Here is a 22,817-nt window from a genome sequence, read left to right as displayed (position 1 = left end):
TGTGAACATTTCTTTCTGTTCAAATTTACCACATGAGGAAGTCTAGGCATCTAATACAGGTCCATGTTTAGTTTGTGTGTCATTAAATCTGAGATGCAGAGGACTTCATAATCCCCAAATCAGTGCCAGTGGCTCAACTGACTCCTTCAGGACTTTGCCCTCAAACACAGCCATCTTTTCTTTGGGCTAAGATAATCAGCAATACACGGGATATGATACAAACAATGTGCACAGTGAGATGTAAAAACTGGAGGTGTCAGAATATATTCAATAATAGTAACTGAAAAAGAAGTGCAAGTCTATATCTTAGTGTCCCAGTCATCACTCGATTCACTGCACACACAAAAAAGTAAAATAAAATAAAAGCTTATATCTGCATCACCACCATTGAAAATATATGAACTGGGTGGAGTCAAGGAGTCATCAAAGCGTCCAACTGGTGTAGGGCTGTTGTTCCACATTGTAATGGGATTTGACAGGAGGGTAATCTTTAATTCAGTCAGATGCACTGCAGATATTTGCTTGATGAAGATGAAACACTTGAGCAAACCAAAACGTGATTTTGAGAGTCAAAGAAAAAAATCGTAGTATGCAACAGACCGGAGGTGGCAAGATTCAACTTAGCTCATTCTTTACACTGTAAAAGGCAGAGAATGTGGTCAAGACTCATAGCAGACGCTAATATGGGTAGTGGCCCAAAACATCCCTCCACGTTGATTTGCCTGGTGCCACCGACAAGTTGTACTAGTCGTGCTTTTTTTTCAAAAGTCTGCTGCCACGTGTGATGTGTTCAAAATGACCCAGACTGTGCTGTTTTGGTTTCAGTAAATGCTCCGTAAATCTCTGTGCACACACATGATCCAGTACGAGTAAATCTTGGTTTTCATACACTGAGATGTCAAAAAAACTGTCTCTGCAACGATGGAATGTCTCTTTTATGTGAAATTAAATAAGATCAGCTTGTGGGCCTCTCTCCTTCCTGTTTCGCTTTCCGTTTTATGTTCATTTCCATTCCCGAACAAAGCCGTCTCTCCACGGTGTATTAATGCCCATCAAAGGCCTCAATCAAGTTGCTTTGCCACAGGCTAAAGCCAAACTGGAGAGACTAAAGTGTAATGTTGTCAGTTGCAGCAAGGATGTGGGCTCATGTCTCTTCCGCGTCCTTGTATTTTTTTTTAACCCCCACATTCGCAAATATCTTGCAAGTCCGATTAATGGATTAAGGCATCTGAAAACAGGGTCATTTCAGGGTCAATAACCGTGACAACAGTCTTCGTCGTTGTGCCCCATGAACAATGGCTGTATGTATTTACTGAGAGGGGAACATTTTGAAAATAAAACTTAATTACACAGGGCTTCCTAAACATTTAGTCATGGCTGAGAGTCAATAGACTCTTAGTTTAGTATCCGGCAATGAGAAATATTTAAGAAGAAGCTCTCAACTGTCTGCTAACATTTTCAGTAGAATATTGTGCTTTATACTTCCCTTATTACGTATTAACTATATCTAGTCTGTGCTCTGAGTGCATTTGTGAATGTAATTCATTTACATTTTTGGATTTTACAGTAATAGATTCCCATTATATTTTCTCATGCTTCTCCTCACTGAACTGTGAAACTTAAGATATGAATTTTAAGCATAAGAAAGGCAAACATACTAAAATTCATAAGCAATGCAGAAGTTAGTCTCCAGTTTGTCTTTCTGCTGCCAATGAATAAATTTGTATTTTTAATAAAATGCAATTACATATAATAGATTGCATGTGGTAATTTTAAACTAGACAATTTGGACCAGTTGCCTCAGCACAGGAGAATAAATACAGTCAAATCAAATTTGTATTTGACTCTTGATCAATCTGTGATATTAAATATCTAACTTGTGTCATCTATGGTAACTTCTTTACAGCATTTCGGCAAACTATTTCACTAAAAGACAGAAGCAACTTGTGTTTCTGTAAAAGAAGTAAAATATGATGTGTGTGTGTGTGTGTGTGTGTGTGTGTGTGTGTGTGTGTGTGTGTGTGTGTGTGTGTGTGTGTGTGTGTGTGTTTTAATGCTCCCTTATTCACTGCAGGCCTACTGTTAAGGGGAAGCTTTCACTCACATTGCCAGAAAAGAGGAGAATAATTGTTCCATAGTGATCAACACAGCGCCTCACGCTCTCACTCTCACCATCTCAGGCTGTTGAGTCTGTGTATGGTTCTTATAATAAAGCAATTGCAGTTAGTACAACTTGGGACACTTTCCCCTGTGAAATAAAAGGAGATCAGATCATGCTTGTGGCCAAAGCATGAACCACACTCTAAACATGTTGTTGTATATATTGAGTTTTGCTGTATATATCTTTCATCCTTGTTGTTTTTATTTTTGTGTCTGTAAGCTGCTACTATGACAAACAAATTTCCCCTTGGGGATGAATAAAGTATATATCCATCCATCCAAAACACACTATATTCCATCGCAATTCAGAGATAAAAACTGATGAAACAAGATTCAGGTGATGCAACATTACTTTGAAACGGTGCATTGAGATCAAAGAAAAGATAAATATAAGAAATCAGTATGTCTGAAAATGTTCCTTTCATTTAAGTCACTTTCATTTAAGCAACATTTAAGTAAGCCTTTAATTTAAGTAACTTAAATGATCAATGAATGACTTTTCAGCTCCTGGTGGTGAACTAAAAGTCTGTGCTGAACGTGAAACACATCAGAAAAATGCTGCAAACGTAAAGCACTATTGATTTACATTGTAGAAATCCCAAGAGTACCCATTTCACTGTAAACATTATATGTTCCAAAATCATTACCTAACATCAGCTCCCTGCTAAGAATAGACAGAAATATTCTGTTTCAGTAGGTTGAAAATTCAGCTAAGTAATCATTATGTCTGGTTCACTGCCATCATGCTGTTGACATACGGCGAGAGAGAGTTCAAAGTAATGTGATATTTGTTTGACTGTATTAGATGAAAACTTAAAGTGTTGTAAAGCCATATCTTTCCCCCTTGAGACAGGCAGTTTGCAGCCAAGTGTGAGCCATACTACAAATATGGACACCTTTCAGCCTGGCGGACTTAATTTGAAATCTAATCATTTGATGGAGCAGATTTCTTTCTTAATTCCCCTCACAGTGTGCGCGTGTCCACCATGTGTGCATGACTGTATGAATATGTTTGTGTGTTTGTAGAAGTATGTGCACACTGTGTAGAGTATAGCTGCAGACATTACCTGACTAGATGATAAGGGAAAGAAGAAGGCCACACCTGCACACCTGCATCAGAAGATGGACCAAACTGAGGGACGCTTACCTAATTTCATCCATCCATTTTATTATTTTTTAAGTGAAGGAAAACATTTTTGTGTTTCTGAAAACGTTCACATTCAAAGTTTCTTTAGGTTACATTTATATATATTTTCTTCGATCTCAATACAGGGTTCAAAAGATAGATTTCTTTGTGAGCAAAATACTTTTTTCTTTTAAACATTTAATTAAGAGGGTTTTGAATATACAGTAGGCAGCCTGTTATAATTAGTTGAGTATCTTTTTAAGCAAAAGCAACTAACACAAGCATAAATAAACAAATAAATCTTTTGTGCATTATGGGTTTTTATGGCATCCTGTGTGTATGTTTTTCTTAATTAACTGACATGACAAAGAACAGATACAAAACTTAACAAACATGTATTGAAATAAATTGTATTGTCTTTAAAACATATTGTATTACTTTAAATGCATGTTAAGAACTTGTGGATCATGTAGGAAGTATAGTTTTTACAGCTTGAGCAAAACATTTAACACAAAAGTGTGATTATTGTAAACGTGAAAATTGTTGAAAATTAATTCCAAAATTGTCAAGTAAAAAGCACACAGCAAATACCGTGACGGTAAAGAATGATGATGCCATGTAGCTATGAGAATTTTAAGTAATTGCAGTATTCACTGTCATTGCTATTGTCGACGGGGTTCCAGTTAACAAATAGCCCGTTGTTGCGTTACAGGGCTTCACTGGTCCACGTGCACAATGTTCAGACTGTAAACGACATGCTTAGATCGGGTGGCCTTTCTTCAATGGCTGCACATATGAAAACAGGATTTACAAATAACTCAGTCAATAAAGACAGACGGCTGTGAAATGATGTATATCTCATCTCATAAAGATTATGTAGCTTAAGAACGTTTGGATCTTGAAAGTATTTGCAGTAAGTGCAATAGACTATTTCTCAACAACAACAAAAACAAAGATGCAAAATTGATAAAAAAAAAAAGAAAGAAAGTCAATTAGATTATCTGGAATATAATGAGCCTGGAGGCCAACAACACATACGCTATTCATTTATTTGAGTAATCAGATTTGTATCCTAAAATCAAGAGACATTTAAACACATTCATGGGTTCTTCAAGTTTGCATTTTTTTTAGATCAAGATTTGTTATGGCTTAAATAATTATTCAGGATGCAAGTGACTCGATCATTATTTCAAAGTGATAAATGAGGCATTAAAAAGTTATTATAAACGTTTTTAAACAGCCGCAGTTGGCTGGGACACAATCGGCTGAGTATGGATGATTTGCCCTTGATGAACCATCGCGAATGAAGCGTAACATTGTGCCCTCTCCACCCCAGTGCATCGCTCATAGCCTATTCATATCCAAATTGCATTAATGTCATGTGTTAAGCCCCCGCCCCTTTTTAAAACTTTTTTTTTCTGCTAATAAGCGACCTAACTCGGTCATGTCATCAGCACTTGGGTTAGGGTTAGTTCTGGGTCCCATCCTCTGAGGAAAGACGGGTTTGTGTAACTCTGCTCAAACCTGAAGGGGAGTTTGGAGTGTTTGGTCAACGACAGTGGTTCCTGGAAAAGATCTGAATCGTTGTATAACCAAACCCAGCTGCGGTCTGGTGTGCGCTGCAGTCTCTGCGTGCATGTGTGTGTGTGTGTGTGTGTGTGTGTGTGTGTGTGTGTGTGTAGATTCATCTGTCTGTATGAAGTAGAGGGAGAGGTGGGGGTGTCTGCACTTCCCTCTCCAAGAGAGAGAGAGAGAGAGAGAGAGAGAGAGAGAGAGAGAGAGAGAGAGAGAGAGAGAGAGAGAGAGAAAAGTTCGGTCTTTTTCTCCCCTTCACTGTTTTTTAAGCATGAACGCCGAGACCTGCGTTTCATACAGCGACATGACATCCATGGATTCATATTATAGCCCCTCTGCAGCGCAAGGTAGGGATCGCCAGGCGGACCACTTTAGGACATTTCCAGCCACTGACACCAAATACAGCCCCACAGCCTTCCTGTCCAACAAAGGTCAGGCTTACGGAGAAAAGTCCCGGAGCCCCTTCCAGCAGGAGTGCCAGTCATTGGATGCCGCCACAGCTGGGCAAGGCACTTTCAGCAAATACCACCTCTTCATGCAGAGGTCTTCTTGCAAAACAAACCTCGAGGAGGACAAACTGCACCAAGAGAGCGGGCACAACGGAGCACTCATTTCCTGCTATGGTGAGTGGAAAAACAAACTTTCAGATGATTGAGTAGCAAGAGTCCACTTGGCCAGGTGAGGCTTCCTAACACAAAGCTTTGTGAAGCTGTTTTTCATCTGAAAAGAGCGTAATTGTCACAAAATATGCAGCAGAAATGCAAAGCGACATTCTATTAAGCGACTTGTCAGTGCCAGGATGTTTTCTGCGAGCAGTTTAATTACGTATACCTGTGCAGATAATTATAACATCATCTATCATTGCGCCACTTGTTCCGACAAAAACCTACCGATATGGCCCAAAATGATTTCGAAATTTCAATCGCAATTTATGAAACATAAACTGTTCATTATGGCCCCGTACACGAACTGACACGTCGTGTCGTTTTTGATCCTCAATTTGTCTCTTCTGATTCACGAGTACAAAAAAACGATTTTAACGAGTTTGGTGCAAAAAAAACGTGGTTTGGTTTTTCTCTTCTTGTCTCCTGTGAGATGGGAACCATCCTTCGTGCATAAAACGCAAACTTCTCTCTGCAGCCCGCGGGGACATTACCTATCATGAAACGGCATAGCAGTGATGTGCGTTAAGAAGACGCATACTCTTCCCGACCATCAAATTGTCTCTTTGGCCATCAACATTAAATTAGGCCGCTTTTAATGCGATAATCTGCATTACAACCCTTATTATTGGAGATGAGTCGGACAATTGAATTAACAGGTTTTCAGATGGCACAAATAGTGAGCTCCGAACTGGTAATATTTTCAAGTCATTGCTCTGCCTGATTGGCTCCAATTAGATTTAATTGCGCGGGGACTCTACTGTAATGGGTGAATAATGAGGGTGTAAATAAAACTTTGACCCTCGTTAGGCAGGCGGCCACTTTGAAGCAGCATTCATTTCTGTTTATTTTCCCCACCACATAACCATTTCCCCCCAACCGGAAACACGCATGATACAGAAAACTGTAATGTTAAGAATCAAAAACAGACGTCAAATGCTTTTGGTGAATTAAAGCGTGCACACTGATTCGATTGGACGGTCCACAGCCACTTCTCTACCTGCTCATGAAGGATAACACACACACACACACACACACACACACACACACACACACACACACACACACACACACACACACACACACACACACACACACACACACACACACACACACTGACGATTTATATCTGATATTGTGATAATATATCCTCTGTATCTGAATAGGCCCATAACTTAAAAATAATGAAGTGGCAGAAATTAATAAACAAACAAAGTAAAGAAATGACGGTATCACTTGAGCTGCTAATGCTGCAGATGCCTCATCAACGTTTCTCAGCTTTTTATTAAATTCAAAACGCAATCATGTCAAATCTTTCTTCTTTTGAAAAAATAAACTTTTCATTTTGAGGTTATGGGCAATACAAACATTGGGTCTTTGTGAATAAAGCCACAGAGGCTGAAAGTATCTTCCTCACACTCTTCCTCGCATATTACGTGTATATAATGTGTTTGATTTACATGTGAAAATAATCCACTGATGAGTATTGTTGTAAACGGATCAACGAAGTATTCTGTTCCAAATACCGTCGGTTGAAATCCCAAACGGTAAAAACACTACATGCAGTAAATGCTAGGCCATTTGATATTGTTTGCAATAATAATAATAATAATAATTGAAAAATCCTTTAGTCCTTTACGCAGAAAGTCATCACTCTTTTTTCCTCGATGTCCCGAGCTGCTTGTCCATCAGTATTACATTGGAACCTTTAGTGCATTCGTTTCCCGATGTTTTGACAGTTTTGGGAAATCGGCCAGCAAAAATAGCCTTTACATCTCCAAAATGTCAGAGATCAATCTTTTCAAAAGCTAGTCTTTTTTATAATGACTGTTAAGTTTTTATTAGCTATTAACCTTGACATATCCGGTAAATCGAGACGAAATAAAATTGTTATATTGCGTTGAAAATAAACTGCAGATAGGCTGCGAGTAAACCGCTCTTTTAGTCCAAACCATGAAGAAAGCCAGTGGCAAACGAATTAATATCGCAACAACCATCTTTCAAATTCCTACAATATTTTTACATTTGTATTACTATTATCATTATTTCACGCTCAACGCGGAGTCATCAGATCCTGTCCGCAGCAGATGCGCGCGAAGGGGCGGGTTTAGTTACACATAACATTTCTAGACTTATTTGGATTTTTTTTCTTGCTTGTTTTCTTTCTTCCCGTTTGACTTTTAGATTAAATATATCGCAGGTTTACTTGCAAACCAGGCGATCTTCTTTTTACAACACGGAGACTTAAATATAATCACCGGATTCATGGCAGGAAAAAACATCCCTGCGCTTATAGAGTAGAAGAGCTCTGGCATTAATGCGACTCAGATGTCAAACCTCTCTGTTTGCCTTTATTTCCTGCTCACAGTGACTTGGTCCTCAGAGACGAATCTCCTATAACTCTTCAGACTTTGAACAGGAGAGTTTTTATACTTATACATTAATGTTTTTTATCGTTTTATCTCGTAGCTGCAGAATTTTAAAGATCTAAATGCAAAGATAGTAGATGCAGTATTTTTTTTTAAAGAACTAGATAGTGTCTGTTTTCTTTGTGAATCTCACAGACGACAAATTCTAGTTAACCCATCATTTTACTGACTTCTACCACTAACTGGATGTAAATTGAAGGCAGCAGTAACATATACTGAAGTTACTGTTGAGGAGAAAAATGATAAATGGTTCCTGATGTGTTTATTGGAAAATGCTGGTGTATTTTACTCCCGAGTCATTTCTTTAATCAAACCTGTATTTTACACAATGGCATGTTTCATGTTTCAAAAAATGACTTTGTTGTTATAATTTGTGGCTTCATCCATTGAGTAAAAGGTGATATGATGACTCTTCTCAGGGCTGCCTGAAACTGTGACTAAGACATTGCTGTCTAATGAAAAGCAGCATGTAATAAACATTTATAACACAGAAACACTAACTCGAGTTAAATTGTTTCTACACATTGTCATTCTTGTTGTTACCTGAAAACAACAAGGCAGCTGCTGGAGCATTACAGAGCTCCGACAGAGCCGACAGCATCCAACTGGAAGAAATTGTGTGTGAAGATTTAAAAAAGAGTGGGTGTCTTACAACACTAGAGGTTTACATCCCAAAAGCAACACTTTTTATTTATTTATTACAAAATAAAAAAAAACAATGGTGGAAGAAGTGCTCATGCGTTTCCTTAAAAGTAGCAATACAACAATATAGAACTACTTTATTACAAGAAAAGGTCCTGCATTTAAGATATTAGAGAATTATTGTGGGAAAAGTATACTTAACGTATCAAAAGTTAAAGAAGTCATTATGCAGAGTATCCGTGTATATATTATTATTGGAATTTCAATGTTAATTATACAATACTGGGTTTATTCAACACAAATTATTTTACAAACTGATTATATCTTATAACTGTAAAATCTTAATCTGCAACGCCACTATTAAATATAGCTGTCAAATAAATGCAGAGAAATAAAAAGTACAATATTTCTCTCTAAAATGTGGACAATTTAAGTTGCATAAAATGGAAATACTTGTTTTTAAGTGTATAAAAAGTCATCCTGGTCACCAAAAAATGAAACCTTTACTGCATCGATTTAAAAACTGATTGAAAGTCCAGGGCTCAGGGGATTTTCAGTCAGTCCCTTCACAGTCTCAGAGGAACCACCTACACATCTTTGTGATCCTCCAGAGACAACACACTTCTTCTTTTGATGTCCGTGCTGTCCCTCAGTGTCTCAGGGTGCTGACCTTTAGCTCGGCCTTCCTGCCCTCGTCTGTTTGGAGAGAAGGACGAGTTTCATGCTCACACAGAGAAAATCCATTCGAAACCCCCCATTTGAAACCTTCTGGTGTCAAAGTCGAGAGCATTGCAACATTTGGGGTCCAGTTTGACATGATAAACATTTAACTACACCAATAAGACAAAGGATATTACTTTGATGTTTCATGTTGAATTGTATAGGCCTAGTTATGGTGGGATCGTGCCTTTATTGCTTTTATGTGTTTTACAGCCACTGGTTTTGCAGAGTAATGACATCTTTGCAACAATAACACTCCGACTTAAACCATTATTTATTTTTTGGGCAAAGCGAGAATACAATCCGGTTCTGCTTGTCTGCAAGTGTCAACATTTCACGACGTATTTATATCCAGTCGGACCAACGCTCAGGTGTGATTGTACTTCGATCGCCTGCCTTTTGGGTTCCCTCGCCATCTTCACCCTCGCACAACCATTTTAGCCTCTCGTAATGGCCGTCTGCGTAGATTGGCTAGAGCAGGGAGTAATGGGAACCAGCCATGCAGCCCAGACAACTGTGGCACACTTCAACAAGTCAATGACATGAGTGGAGGTGACAAGGACTCAGGATCATTATACCATTTAGCTTTAATTTTGGCAGGGCAATTTACATTAGGCTCAGTTTGCATGGCCGAGTGAGAGCAGTAGGGCGAAAAGGCTCATGTAGTCCAGCACTTCCTTTAGTCTCTTTGTCACCGCTTCATGTAAACTGAACACTTACAGGACCGTCTGTGAACGACTGTGTCAAGACTGCACACCAGAGAGTGTCTTTTTTTACCTGTTGTGTCGCTATCGTAAGGGCACTGTTTTCCCTGCACTCACTTGACTTGCATTTCTTTTTGGAAAGGATAATTGTTTGTGTGTTCTCAACAGTAATGGCTGACCATTTTGTGGTATCACCTTCTTGTACAGTCATGTGGCTTCAACGATGTTGTATTAAACACTAGCATAAATATACTGCCAAAGGGCTGTTTTTTAGAAGAGAGCTATATATCTTTTTTATATTTAAGCTAATTGGTATTTGAAACTCTGATATCTTTTGAAAAGTTAAATAGTTACAGTAAATACTTATAGTTTGGTAGACGTGTTGGCCTTAAACAAATTATCATTTAATATTATTTTCTTTTCTTGAATAGTTGTTAGACAATTATAATATTATTTTTTGTATCCAAAACTCCCAGTATTGTTGCATTGCACATTGTTCGGATTGATGTCTTTGGGTTTTTTGGAAGTTGAATCCTTGGGGAAAAATAGATTGTGCATGGTTAAGTGAGTTTCCCAGCAAACTATATCTCTTCATTTTATGTGCGCACACACAAAAATGTACTCTAGCAATTCTCTCCACTCGGATGGAATGTTCTCCTTCGATCAGAAAACAAAAAAAACATGAAATGAAGGAAACTCTGTTTTGCTCCAAAGTCTGAGAGAAACATTTGGAAGACAGCAGTTGGGCGGAAGAAAACCACAGAGGGAGAGAAAGCGAGGAAGACAAAGAGTGCGTGATTTATCAGTCTTGTGCTTTATAGAGGTTTTTTTTTCACACTGAGTTTTGCACAGCGTGCAAAGATGGTTCATTGCTCTGCTCAGTAAGTAGCGTTGGATTTCAAAGTGAATGGCTACCTATCACATGGTCACAAAAGAAAACTTAGGAGTATCCTGATGTTTGCTGAGGTTCCGTCAGTGAGTCACATCGACTGTTTCCAAATCACAGCAGTGGTGACGCCAATGTGCCTGTGTGTGTGTGTGTGTGTGTGTGTGTGTGTGTGTGTGTATTGTCCCAAAATGTTTTGATGAATGCACCTGACACCACACCAAGCAAGTATAGCGCCAAGCTATTCATAGTCGTGTTATTTGTACTTCCAAAAGAGACGAGGTTGGATTTCAATAACAGAGGGTCAGAGAAACTTTGACTGCATCTTCAGAAGTTTTAAGATCCTTCACTTAAAGGACTGTAACTTTGTACATGTATTCATCTTTTTTTATTGGCAATGGTCAACATGATTGTAACGCAACTTAAAAAATAAGACTGTCCCCAACTTTTTCTGTTTCCTATAAACGGCTTGTGGACATATTTCTATGGTTAAGGATTTAGGGCGTTTTGAGGGGGGAAATCCAAAGGATGTGACGTTAATCGCTTAACCCCTTCGAGTTAGTCCCTTAACTCTATTCCGCTCCCCTACATTACCAACAGTGTTCAACATTACCTAACGTTAGCTTAGAAATGGAGTCTAACAAACTACCGGCACCCATCACAGTACGGAGTTCACACATGCTCCGTTTCCGCTGTGTACGTTTTTCAGCGTCGGCCCGTAGACGCTAGACGCTTTGTGGCGTTGGCTAACTAAGTTTGCAAACGGCAAACTAGCGTTATTCTAAATATCAATGTAATTTATTTTCCAGCATTCTATCAACATGAAGAGGTCGCTCAGGTCGCTCGTAGTGATGAGCCTAAAGAGAATTATCACCTGAATCTGCAGCTCTTCACGGCTTGAAGGAGCTTTAAAGTGAGTTTCAGGTCATTGTTAAGTTGTCTGGCCTCCAACTTTACTGTTTTTGGTTCATTCACACTGCTCTTATAATGTTGCTTTCTACCTTCTCAGCAGCAAACATCAGACAAACAGTTAGCGACTAGCTGGTGAATATAGAGGAGCATTTAGCAGCTAAAGAGACAGATATTTCTCTCAAGAATAGGTTGAGACCAAAAAACAGAGCTAAAAGAGAGTATATATTGGACTCACATGCACCGGGTGGCCTGAAACAGGATTAATGATAATATTGTTCTGGATGAGTTAATAAGCAACTGTTGGCTAACAAGATCCCCATATCAACTTAAAAAGTGATGGTAGGTCTGTGTTGTGTTCTCAACTTGTTTCCGCTGCCCCGAAGTGGCCAAAAAAAACCAGCTATTGTAGATTTAAATAAAAGTAGCAATGCTACAGTATAAACATACTCCATCAAAGGTCAAAGTCACATATTTAGAAGCTTTTAGTTTCAAAAGTTAGAGCACTGTTTACCGTACAAGACAGAATTAACCCTGTCAGTGTTATAACATTATACATTATTTAAAAGAGATATTTTGACGGTGCATTAATGTGTAAACAGTATTTTAATGAGCCATTTAACCACTTTTTGTATGGCTAGTTTAACCATAGCCTATGAAGCACAAAGTAGCATAAGATTAAAACAATCAAGTACCTCCATTTTTTTTCTTTCAAGGACAGTACTTGAGTAAACGTAGTTATATCTGACCACTGATCTTCATTTTTTTAAGCTTGTCATTTGTTAAAGTCCCTTTAAGGAGTCATAAATAAATTGTAAATTATACAGTATCATATTCTTGCCTTGGCTTAATGGTCCAGACCACATATCATCAGAATCAGTGTCTCAGCCCGCTTCTGTCTTTGCAGCCAAGCAAAGCTTAAGAGTTATCCACTGTCAAAATCTTCATGTTCAAGCCCAATCCATATTTTAAGTCAGTAAAACTAATCTTAGACACACAACTAAATACCTTGCTCACACGTTTCCTTTCCTCTGTTCTCTGTATTTAGTTAGACAAACTGTAATTTATTTTCCTTTTCTATTTCTCCATCTCTTTTCTCTCTACTGTTTATGTTTCCCTCTGTTTCGGTTTGAGCAACATGTTGTTAATCTCTCCCCGTCGCCGTGTGGTATGTAATTTATAGTGTTTCCTCTTAACACCGTGAGCTGACCCCAGTCATCCCAGTCAATAAAGACCCAGTGAAGGTGCCCTGTCGCTTTACAGCCAGTTAAATTACACTTTGATGTTTCCCCCTCACGTTCAACTGGGAATTAATAGCTGTCCATGCTGAATGTCTGACCCACAAGCACATCATTTTGGCACTGGTGTCCACATAGAAGAAGAAAGAAAGAAAAATGAAATCAGTCCGCAGTTATATTTTTACATCAGTGACACGTTACGTTGTAAATCTAAACTGTGTTGTGTGTGTGAGAGTTACATGGGAAAATGTAGACTTGTATACAAACTACTGTGTTGTTCTGTAGTCAGGTGGAAATATTCACGAGATAAACACATGACTGCTCACCTTGTTCTGAAGCATTTTCTGTGTATTTCATTACTGCACAACTTTCTCTGCGTCCAGCACACAGAGCTGCGTACTCTCCTCTCTTCCCTGTAACACAGTGACTGGATCCACTTAGTGAAAATAGTCTGTTTTGGTTGGTTTGCTGGATGTTGGGACATATATGTGCTGCAGACAGTACAAGCCCAAGTACAGGTGTAATATGTTTGTTTTTTTGTGTGGAAGAAAAAGCCAATTGTATATTGAGATGGAGGTTGTGAAGCGCCGTATGTTTTTCATAGTCACTCCTTCCTGCCTCCTGCCACAGAGATTATATCCTGACAGGCAGTGACTTTCCTATGTTCTCCATACATATGGCGTTCCTTGCAGGAGGGCCAACTGCTGTTCACCTTGTGCGCTGTTGGAGAGCCTCACAGCTACAGCAGATCGTAGGGATAACAAGCAGGAGATTGTCACAATATCCCGCTCTCGCCAAAAAAACATCAATGACATGTGATATAAACAATGGCCTTTGATCAGCCAGAGGCCTCATGATTTCAAACAGCCTGACAGCTCTTGCATTGTGGGGACTGTGGGTGCCAGCCAGGGAAAGATGATGAAATAACTGGAGAGTATTGATGCTGAGATAAAACATATTTTCTCCCTTCAAGCCGAACAGTATGTGTTCCTCATGGACAGCGAGGCAATGTCGCTGGCGTTAGACCCCCAGTGAGCACAAACAGAGCCACCAAAACATGGCTCCCCAGCACAAATCCGTTTCCAGCACTATCGGGCGAAGATCTCAAGAACCACAGACACAGTTCTCAGTGAATCTTGCAGGGCGGAAACGCATCACAGTTCTTCAATCCTAATTTACAGAGTGTAGACTGGAAAGCAAGACACTCTCTTGTCGCAAGACTAAATAAGAGAAAATTAACTTTATTTGATGATGGGCTTCTGCAGGCTCCCCTCAGCGAGGCTTCAGGTGCAGTGAATTAAAGGTTAGACCGGGGCATCAAACCTTAATACTACGACCCAAATGTGTTTGTAGCATTGCTGATAAAACTTCCAAATACTGAAAGCTGGCAACATTAGTTTTATTTTTTTATCAATGCCTTTTTATATACTATATGTTTGTGTATATTCTTTTACAAAATAGTATATTGTGAGCACAAAACAAATCTGCAAAGTAAAAAATGTAGCTTACTTACCTGATAAAAATGAAATAACATCAGTGCAGCAACTTCATCTAACGCTGGGCATCTGCAAGCACAGTCAAAGTCAAAGGTGACATAGTGACAGTTAAATAAAACTAAAGCTCCCCAAAAATAAAGACAAAAAACTAATAAACACTTAAAAAGAATAGAATTTTTTTTGGGTAAAACATATTCATCCGTTACATGGACACCACTGTCGCAATAGTTTGAATCAAATGGAGAAATCTGACAACCTTTTGACTTTTTTTTTAAACACCTTTCTGTCAACATCTTGGCACTATAATTCATAATATAACCTACAAAGACGAAAAAAGACGCACTTGAGATATACACTTTTGTGCATGTGTCTGTCAAAGAGAATCTATGACAAGATATCCATTCACCTCACCTTGCAGCACATTACCAAACATGGCTATGAGTTGCGGGTCACTGGGTGTGTGTGCGAGATCTCCTGTGCTGACTGAGTGCTGAGAATTGCACCCGGAGCTCACATGAACGCACACACCTCCGGGTTCTAACCTGACAAATGGTTTGATGGGCAGGGACCTCGATCCTGAAAATAACTTCACCTCAGATGGTATTGACGGAGCAGGCAGGTGCAGAGCTGTGAGTCACCACTAGACTGAGCCAGAGAGAGAGAGAGAGAGAGAGAGAGAGAGAGAGAGAGAGAGAGAGAGAGAGAGAGAGAGAGAGAGGCTTTTTAAGAAGCTTGAAACAATACACTTTCAGCTTTTACATATTCCTCAATGTGTATTAATCCAAAGATATGTGTATATGCTGGGTAGTTGAGTGAAGGGCAGCAGCAGGGCAAAAAGAGCTGCCAGCTTACACAACAACACAGGCAGAGACACGGCAATGGAAATTTATGATCCTAGAGCTGTCCGAGGTTTAAAGTTAAGCTGTAGTCGTGGAGAACGCAACTCTGTGTGTGTGTGACAGAGAGAGAAAGAAAGAGAAAGTGTATATAAAGATGGGGTTCTCATTTTATCGTTGCTCCCCGGCAAATGAATTGCAACAGTCTTGCTGCCAGCTGACTTTGCAGCCACATGATAGATCTCAACCAACTGCAGGGCTGAGTGAACGAGAGATTGAGAGAGTGGTGTGTGTGTGTGTGTGTGTGTGTGTGTGTGTGTGTGTGTGTGTGTGTGTGGGGTGTTTCATGTGTTTGTGTCGAGGAGCTGATGGTGGTTGAGGAAGGTATTCAGTAAAAAAGCTGCAACTTTCTGTCAGTCTGAAATTATGGGCCAGGGTGTCTGATCTCCAGCACATCTCAGAATGATCAATGAACTACAACTGGATCCCAAAAGCAGCCAATGATCCAGGCCATCCATTACACAGGCAGACACAGACAAACAGATTGACACACTACACAGAACCACGCGCCAGATTTCACAACTGTCACAGAATTTCCCTTACAAAGAGCAAAAAATTCCTTTGTTCCACCCCATCAGACCCCATGAGGCAAGCGACTGGATATTAGAGTTGAGTGAAGGCTCAATAAAAATTGTTTAAATCCGTTTGTTTTCTGAAGATGCAAACACAAATTAGCAATGTTTCTCCCAGGTAAGAACATATATCTAATGTAGGACAAAAGTCATACTAGAAAGATAAGGATTTGAACTCTTAATATAAAAAGCTTTCCTTGCATACATCTTTTGTCTTATTCATCTGAAGAATCCGCACACATCACTTACATCAGTTGACTCTGCTTTGCAGCCTAAATTTAGAACACTACGCATTACATGCACATCATTATTTTCACGTCCATCTTTAGTGAGAGGGTACACATTCACAAAGATCTGACTCCATCCTTTCCAATCGTGCTTCAATCATAAAAACGAACCATTTTCATCTCCTTCCTGTCTCTGCAGGTAAAGACAGTTCATGTCTGCCAGACTCTGACTTGGCGCCAGACTCCGACCCACCTGGAATGGACACCAGCTACCTGGCAGTGAAGGATCAGGGCGTGAAGGCGGCATCTGATAGGCCACCAGGCACAGACTTGTCAAGTCCTCTGGACAAGGGCGATGGCGGCGAAAGCAACAAGGGCAAGAAAAGGCGCAACCGCACAACCTTCACAAGCTATCAACTGGAAGAGCTGGAGAAGGTTTTCCAGAAGACGCACTATCCTGACGTTTACGCCAGGGAGCAGCTGGCACTGAGGACTGACCTGACTGAAGCCCGCGTGCAGGTAATGCAGGACACTCAATAACAGTGTTTTAGGTATCTCTAATTCAGCTCAATAAATAGGCAAAAAAACAGAACAGCAACACAAACTAACACACCGAAAGAAACCTATCCAATTTCTAAGCAGAATTTCAAAAGGTAATCATGGCAACCGGTCCCATCAGTGAGTAAGAACGAGCTCTTCGTCACAGCAGCACAGAGGATGTTTTAACAACACAACCTCATGGATCCTTCAACATCTGCAGAGATAACGTCACTCACACAACATGAGAGATTTATCTGGTAATGTGGGAGTAATGGGGAAAGAGTGGGGGAGTGGGAGCTAACAGAGGCCAGGGGGCCCATGGGGCTGAGGTCGGAGCTGCCTGGGCCTCATATGTGCAGTTTTAGGAGAACAGACTTTCATCAACAGACGAGGAGACTTGTTTGAATCTGCTAAGTGTCGATGGGATCGTCTCAGTGGCTTTTTGCTTTGTGCCGTTTCGATACGATGTGATTTCAGTTCTGCAGGTTATCAGTTTAGCCTGATGCCTGTAGGTTTACATACAGCATGACTGCTGTAATGCACTCCAACATTGGTAAACAGAGAAAGAGACCGCCACCACTTCTGTTCATATATGTGGTGCATTTTGTGTGTTTACACGTGTGTGTGTGTGTGTGTGTGTGTGTGTGTGTGTGTGTGTGTGTGTGTGTGTGTGTGTGTGTAAGTGTACACCACAGACTACCAAAGCCCTTGGATTTTCTGTGTTTTTCTTTCATTAACATCCTGTTCAGACAAGAATGTGTCCCTGTTGTGGTGTACAGGGTAGGTGTGAAACCCTTCCCATGAGCTTTGAGCATTTTGTCATATCTGAATTTTAAACACATTTTTAAGCATATGACATATTCCAGTTTTGGCTAAAACCTAATGCAAAGATACAATATTTTGGGAACATTTTTATTGTGTGCTAGTACCGTACGTTTGATGAGATAAGAGCTCTATTGAAAGCGATCTTTTACATGACACGCTGGAACAGTGACCAGAAAACCTCCGCAGTGAAACACAGGAAGTCTATGCAGCCGCAGGGTTATAACTCAACCCCGAGGCTCTGAAGGTATGCCGCTCTGAACTGCTGCTCATACCATCACAGACCCGACTGCTTCAGACTGGATGCAGCTTTACAGCCCTCGGCTCTCCCAGCAGCCCTTTCAAACACTCAAGTCAGATAAGATAAAAGACACAAGATGCCTAGTCAGTCAGAAAGCAGGGCTCTGTACTCTGTATGCAAAATGACTCGCAGCTCGTGAATCTGGAGTGAAAGAAAATGTACTGCTGCTGAAAAGTTTACTTTAACTTTAGAAATGTACAGGCATTTTGGTATTTAAAATACAAAAATATGTGAATATAATTCTGAAGAGGACCGATATTACACCTCATTGTCTCATGGTTCTCTCATCAAACAACAAGGGACGCTCAGTTGAAAAACTTTAAGGTTTGGAGTTGTTTTTCTTTTCAGTCTCAATTTCAAAGGGAGAAACTACATTCAGATCAATCATATGCACTACAGATACATGGGAAGGTCAGGGGTCAAGGGTCGGGGTTTCAACAACATCACATTTCTCAGATTTGCCATTCTGTTAGCCGAGAGAGCTCACAGAACCGAGATGACATCTGACATGTGGAGTTCACCGGGTAAACACAGGAGTCCGTATGAGTTTATAGATCCAAACGGTTAATGGAAGATGAAACGGCAGGAAAACCTGATTTGAACAATTAGGAAGGAGATGATCGTTCCCTCTGGTCAGTCCAACTAGCAGACCTGATACTTTTTATTTTAAATCATTTGAAACAAAAAAATGGTTCAAACATTAGCGAAGACAATCAAATTGAAATTTCATCATATACATCTATCACTGCACTGTTGTCCTGCACTTTACCTTTACTTGACCAGGGAAATGAGAAATTATGTGGTTGAGGATTCTGGGCAAAATAGAACTAACTTACATTTAATGAGCAACAACACTGGTCAGAGGTGTTTCCATGATATTATTAGTGCTTTGGGGGTGTTGGAAAACTGAAGCCAGGCTCAGCCTTGGATTTCATTTTACTTTGGAATGGAAGCTGACATGAGTGACAGCAGAGGCGGGTTATCAATCCTCTGAGCCGTTCTCTCACTTCAAAGTGTTTTCAGGCCCATACAGCTCTCCTGCTGGGGCCAGTTTGGCATTTCTCTGCTCTTTCTCTCTTGGGCTGTAACATAAATAAAGCCTCATTGAAAGTCCACCACCGCTACTTAAGCTGTCATGGTCTTTACCAATTACTGTCACAACGCAGTGTGTGCAACACAAAAATATGTTCTCCCTGTATAATAGCCAACAGATTTAATGCAGACAGTTGGCAGATGAGGGCTTTGGTGATACCTTACATGCATATTTAATGTACAAAAATCACAGAGCAAAACTTATTTAGATAGAAACACAGGGATCTTGTCCGGGGTTGTGGATCCTGAGTGACAGGGCAGAGGAAGATGTATGAAATCATCAAGGAGAGATGGATTATGTCCTCTAATCTGTGTGCTTCTTTAATTTAGAAGGAGACATCATCTCAAAGCCAGGAGCTTTCAGCCTCAGGAAATTAAAAATGAAAATGCAAACAAACCCCAGTTATAATCCCATCTCACTTTTCAATTTCCCACATTGCTTCCTGAGAGTTATGTGCAAAGAGTGGATACATGAAATAAGAGAAATCTGCAAAATCACATCGAGGAAAAGTCAGGAAGGAGAAGTTTTTCTGACATAATCAGTCCAGTCAGTTCTCAAGAGTTGTATAACATTTTGACATTTAAAGAAAAGCGCGTCAGGTTCAAAGCCCATCAGAGAGTATGCAGATCACTTCCACACCCCCTGATGGTAATTCAAACACAAGCATGATTTCAATAAACAACAGTGTCATATTTAGATGTCAGAGATGATTATGGGAAACATAAGTCATGAGAAAAAGCTCTTGTTAGACAACAAATAAGCAAAGGTGAGAGGGACGAGCTCCGTTTCCATTTTGTTTTTAGAAACCTCAGTGACCTCACACTGTTTACAAAGGCTATTTCCCTCTTCTTTTATTTATTTATTTTTTACATTCTCCAGTGTCTTTGCTCCCTCAACTCTGCAGACTCACATCTATGTTACTTCCATTGCCTCTGAATTATATTTGTACCATTCAGACTTAAGTTTGATGTGCTGTGGATATCATGCAGGATACTCATCTATTTCCCTGCTTTGGATGATCTGAAAGGGTAATTTAGATTTGTATCGACATAAAATAATTTCCTTCAGATTAAGGGGAAACTTCCTGTTCAAGAATTTATCTGGATAAGTCATTGCACTCATTGCACCCTTTCTAATTCTAAACATCACCTTTACCAAAGACCAAGACTTGATACTTTACTAAATGAAAAAAACGATCCAACAAAACAACGCTAACAATCCTACCAGTTTTATGACATTCAGACATTTTCTTTCTGCAGGTGTGGTTTCAAAACCGAAGGGCCAAATGGAGGAAAAGGGAACGTTTTGGTCAGATGCAGCAGGTCCGAACTCATTTCTCAACAGCTTACGAGTTGCCTCTTCTGACGCGTCCTGAGAACTACGCACAGGTACAAAACACAGGTTTGACATGTTTTAGCCCATTTACTTAACATGATTTTATATTTTGTTATATTGTTGATTTTTTTTTATCAACCTCAAAATCATTACTACTTGAAGACCGGAAACTTGCTTCATTATATCAACACTTTAATAGCCTTAATTTTCTATGTCAAAGACAGATCAATGCTCCTTTTAATAGTTTGACATTCTGGGAAATGTACTTTTTCACTTTCTTGCTTAGAGAGAGTTAAGTGAGAAGATTGATATCATTGTCAAATATGAAGGAAGAGCCAGCAGGGAGTTAGCTTAGCTTAGCATAAATACTGGAAACAGGGGGAAAAAGCTAGCCTGGCTCTAATAGTGTAACAAAATATGCCAATGATTAACAACTCTGAACAACTCTCTGAAGTCATTCGATGCACAGCAAGACAGCAAATAACCGCATATATCCAAACTATTCCAAAACATTTCCTATTTTCTGCAATTCCTGTTGGATTCTCCAACAACTTGGCTAATATATGCAACGCTTTTCAGCAGCTAAGTGGTTTTGAATGCGCAAATTATTAGCCTGAGAGGAAGGACATCAATCTAAAAATCTTTGTAATAGCCTGCAGTAATCTTGATAGCTAACATGCTAAACAGCAAGTACATTGTGTCACAGTTAATGCCACAGTTCTTTCACTCTTTTACAATGTTGATTTCAACCATATTTCAGATTCAGAACCCCTCTTGGATTGGTGGCAGCAGCGCAGCCTCTCCTCTGGCAGGCTGCGTTGTGCCCTGCGACACGGTGACTCCCTGTATGACACCTCACCCCCACTCTGCCAGCGGGATGTCTGATTTTCTGGGCATGTCGGGCCACGGAGGTCATTTGGGACAGGCTCACATGGGCAACCTGTTTGGAGGGCCTCCTGGCATGGCTACAGGCATCAACACGTACGATCTGAACATGGACCCTGACCGCAAGTCCTCCAGTATTGCTGCTTTGCGCATGAAGGCCAAAGAGCACAGTGCCGCCATATCTTGGGCCACATGATGTGCTGATGTCGGCTGGATGGGGGACCTTGTTGACCCCTTAAATGGCTACACAAACCCAGCATGGTGAGAGGGGGCACTATAATCGAAATCTAAAAGCAACCGTGACTACCTTCATAAATGTTGCAATAAAATAAATATCCAAAATACACGGACGGGTGAAGATTACTCCAAGAGAAAAAAGGAGATTTTGCAAGATAAGGGGCGTGGCACTGCCATGTTTCTCAACCCCTCTGGTGGGAGAAAGCAACCACAGTGTGTGAGTGAGCTTTGTGGAGAGCTTGGTGGGAAGTGATGCTGTACTGTCTAACAGGAGTTGCAGTTTAGTTCAGATGATAGGTAAAGGAACATGTTAGGAAAATAATTTCAAACAAATCCATGCACTTATTTGCTAAAATACAGGAAATTGTGTTTGTACAGTCCTTTCAGTGTCATTGTAGTTCTCTGTTCAGGTTTTATTCTTACCTTATTATTTAAATTTTGAGTGTTATTGTTGTTGTTTTTTCCTCCAGTCATTGTGTTACTGGTTTTGTTTTGACAAATAGTTCAGCAAGCATCCTTAAAAAAAACTGAAATTATAATTTTGTTGTTATATGATATGTTCATATTATTCAAAGGCAATCTTTATCAGCATACAGAAGCGTGTAACTTCAGTCACACTGTTGTTATGATAGTGCCAAAGAAAACTGTGTATATCCAGCATACCTGTCACATTATTAAGCTTCTCAGATTTAATGCAAACATTTTGGTTACTAAAAAAGTTACATTTAAAAGTCAAAGAGTTGAAATGTGGTTTGTTTTAGTGTGGTCAGGGTGAGAGATCCACCTGCTGCACTGACTCAACCCACTGATGGCCAGATAGAGGACGGGATGGAGGAGGAAGTGGTGGGTGGGAGTATGAGCGAGGCACAGCAGGCCTGCTGCTCTCAGGGCTGGAGAGCCTGGGAGCAGCAGCCTACAAACAGAACCAGCTCTGTTTTCAGGAGGATGGACTGCAAGTGAACATGACTGTGCCCAGTTGCATTTCCAGTCTGAGGAGTTTCAGAGAGAGAAGTGCCTACTAGTCAGTCATTCTGCCAGAAAAAACACCAAACCCAGCAGCAGCCACCTTTGAAACAGAGGAGGCTGGTGGAGATTACACAGAGTGTGTTGACACTTATAAGAACTGAAAGGATGTCAGCGTTCAACAGCCTTTTCTGGACTGTGACAGACCGTGTTTGGCTTTCATGGCCGACCGGTAAATGGTCATGAAGCAGCTCTGGCATAAGCATTATTGCATTTTTCTGTCATTATTTCTGTTGAATCCTAACAAAGGAAGCTATCGACCCGATTGTTGCAGAGTAAACTTTATCGTCTTTTGACGACATCTTGTTGGATGCTGCAGCTTGGACGACTTGGCACATG

At 40.1% G+C, this 22,817-nt stretch overlaps 1 protein-coding gene across 1 annotated transcript; it reads left to right on the top strand.

Annotated features, from left to right (window-relative positions):
* Positions 1 to 5,132: 5,132 nt before the first annotated feature.
* Positions 5,133 to 21,414, top strand: alx4a (ALX homeobox 4a; the record flags this gene model as incomplete). Its single annotated transcript, XM_079217448.1, is given in 4 exon segments — positions 5,133 to 5,484; positions 20,258 to 20,280; positions 20,282 to 20,386; positions 21,094 to 21,414. Coding segments are annotated over 4 exon segments (801 nt in total).
* Positions 21,415 to 22,817: the final 1,403 nt, after the last annotated feature.

This window comes from Taurulus bubalis (assembly GCF_910589615.1).
Source record: "Taurulus bubalis genome assembly, chromosome: 4".
Classification (NCBI taxonomy): Eukaryota; Metazoa; Chordata; class Actinopteri; order Perciformes; family Cottidae; genus Taurulus; species Taurulus bubalis.
This window is presented reverse-complemented; position numbering and strand designations above follow the sequence as displayed.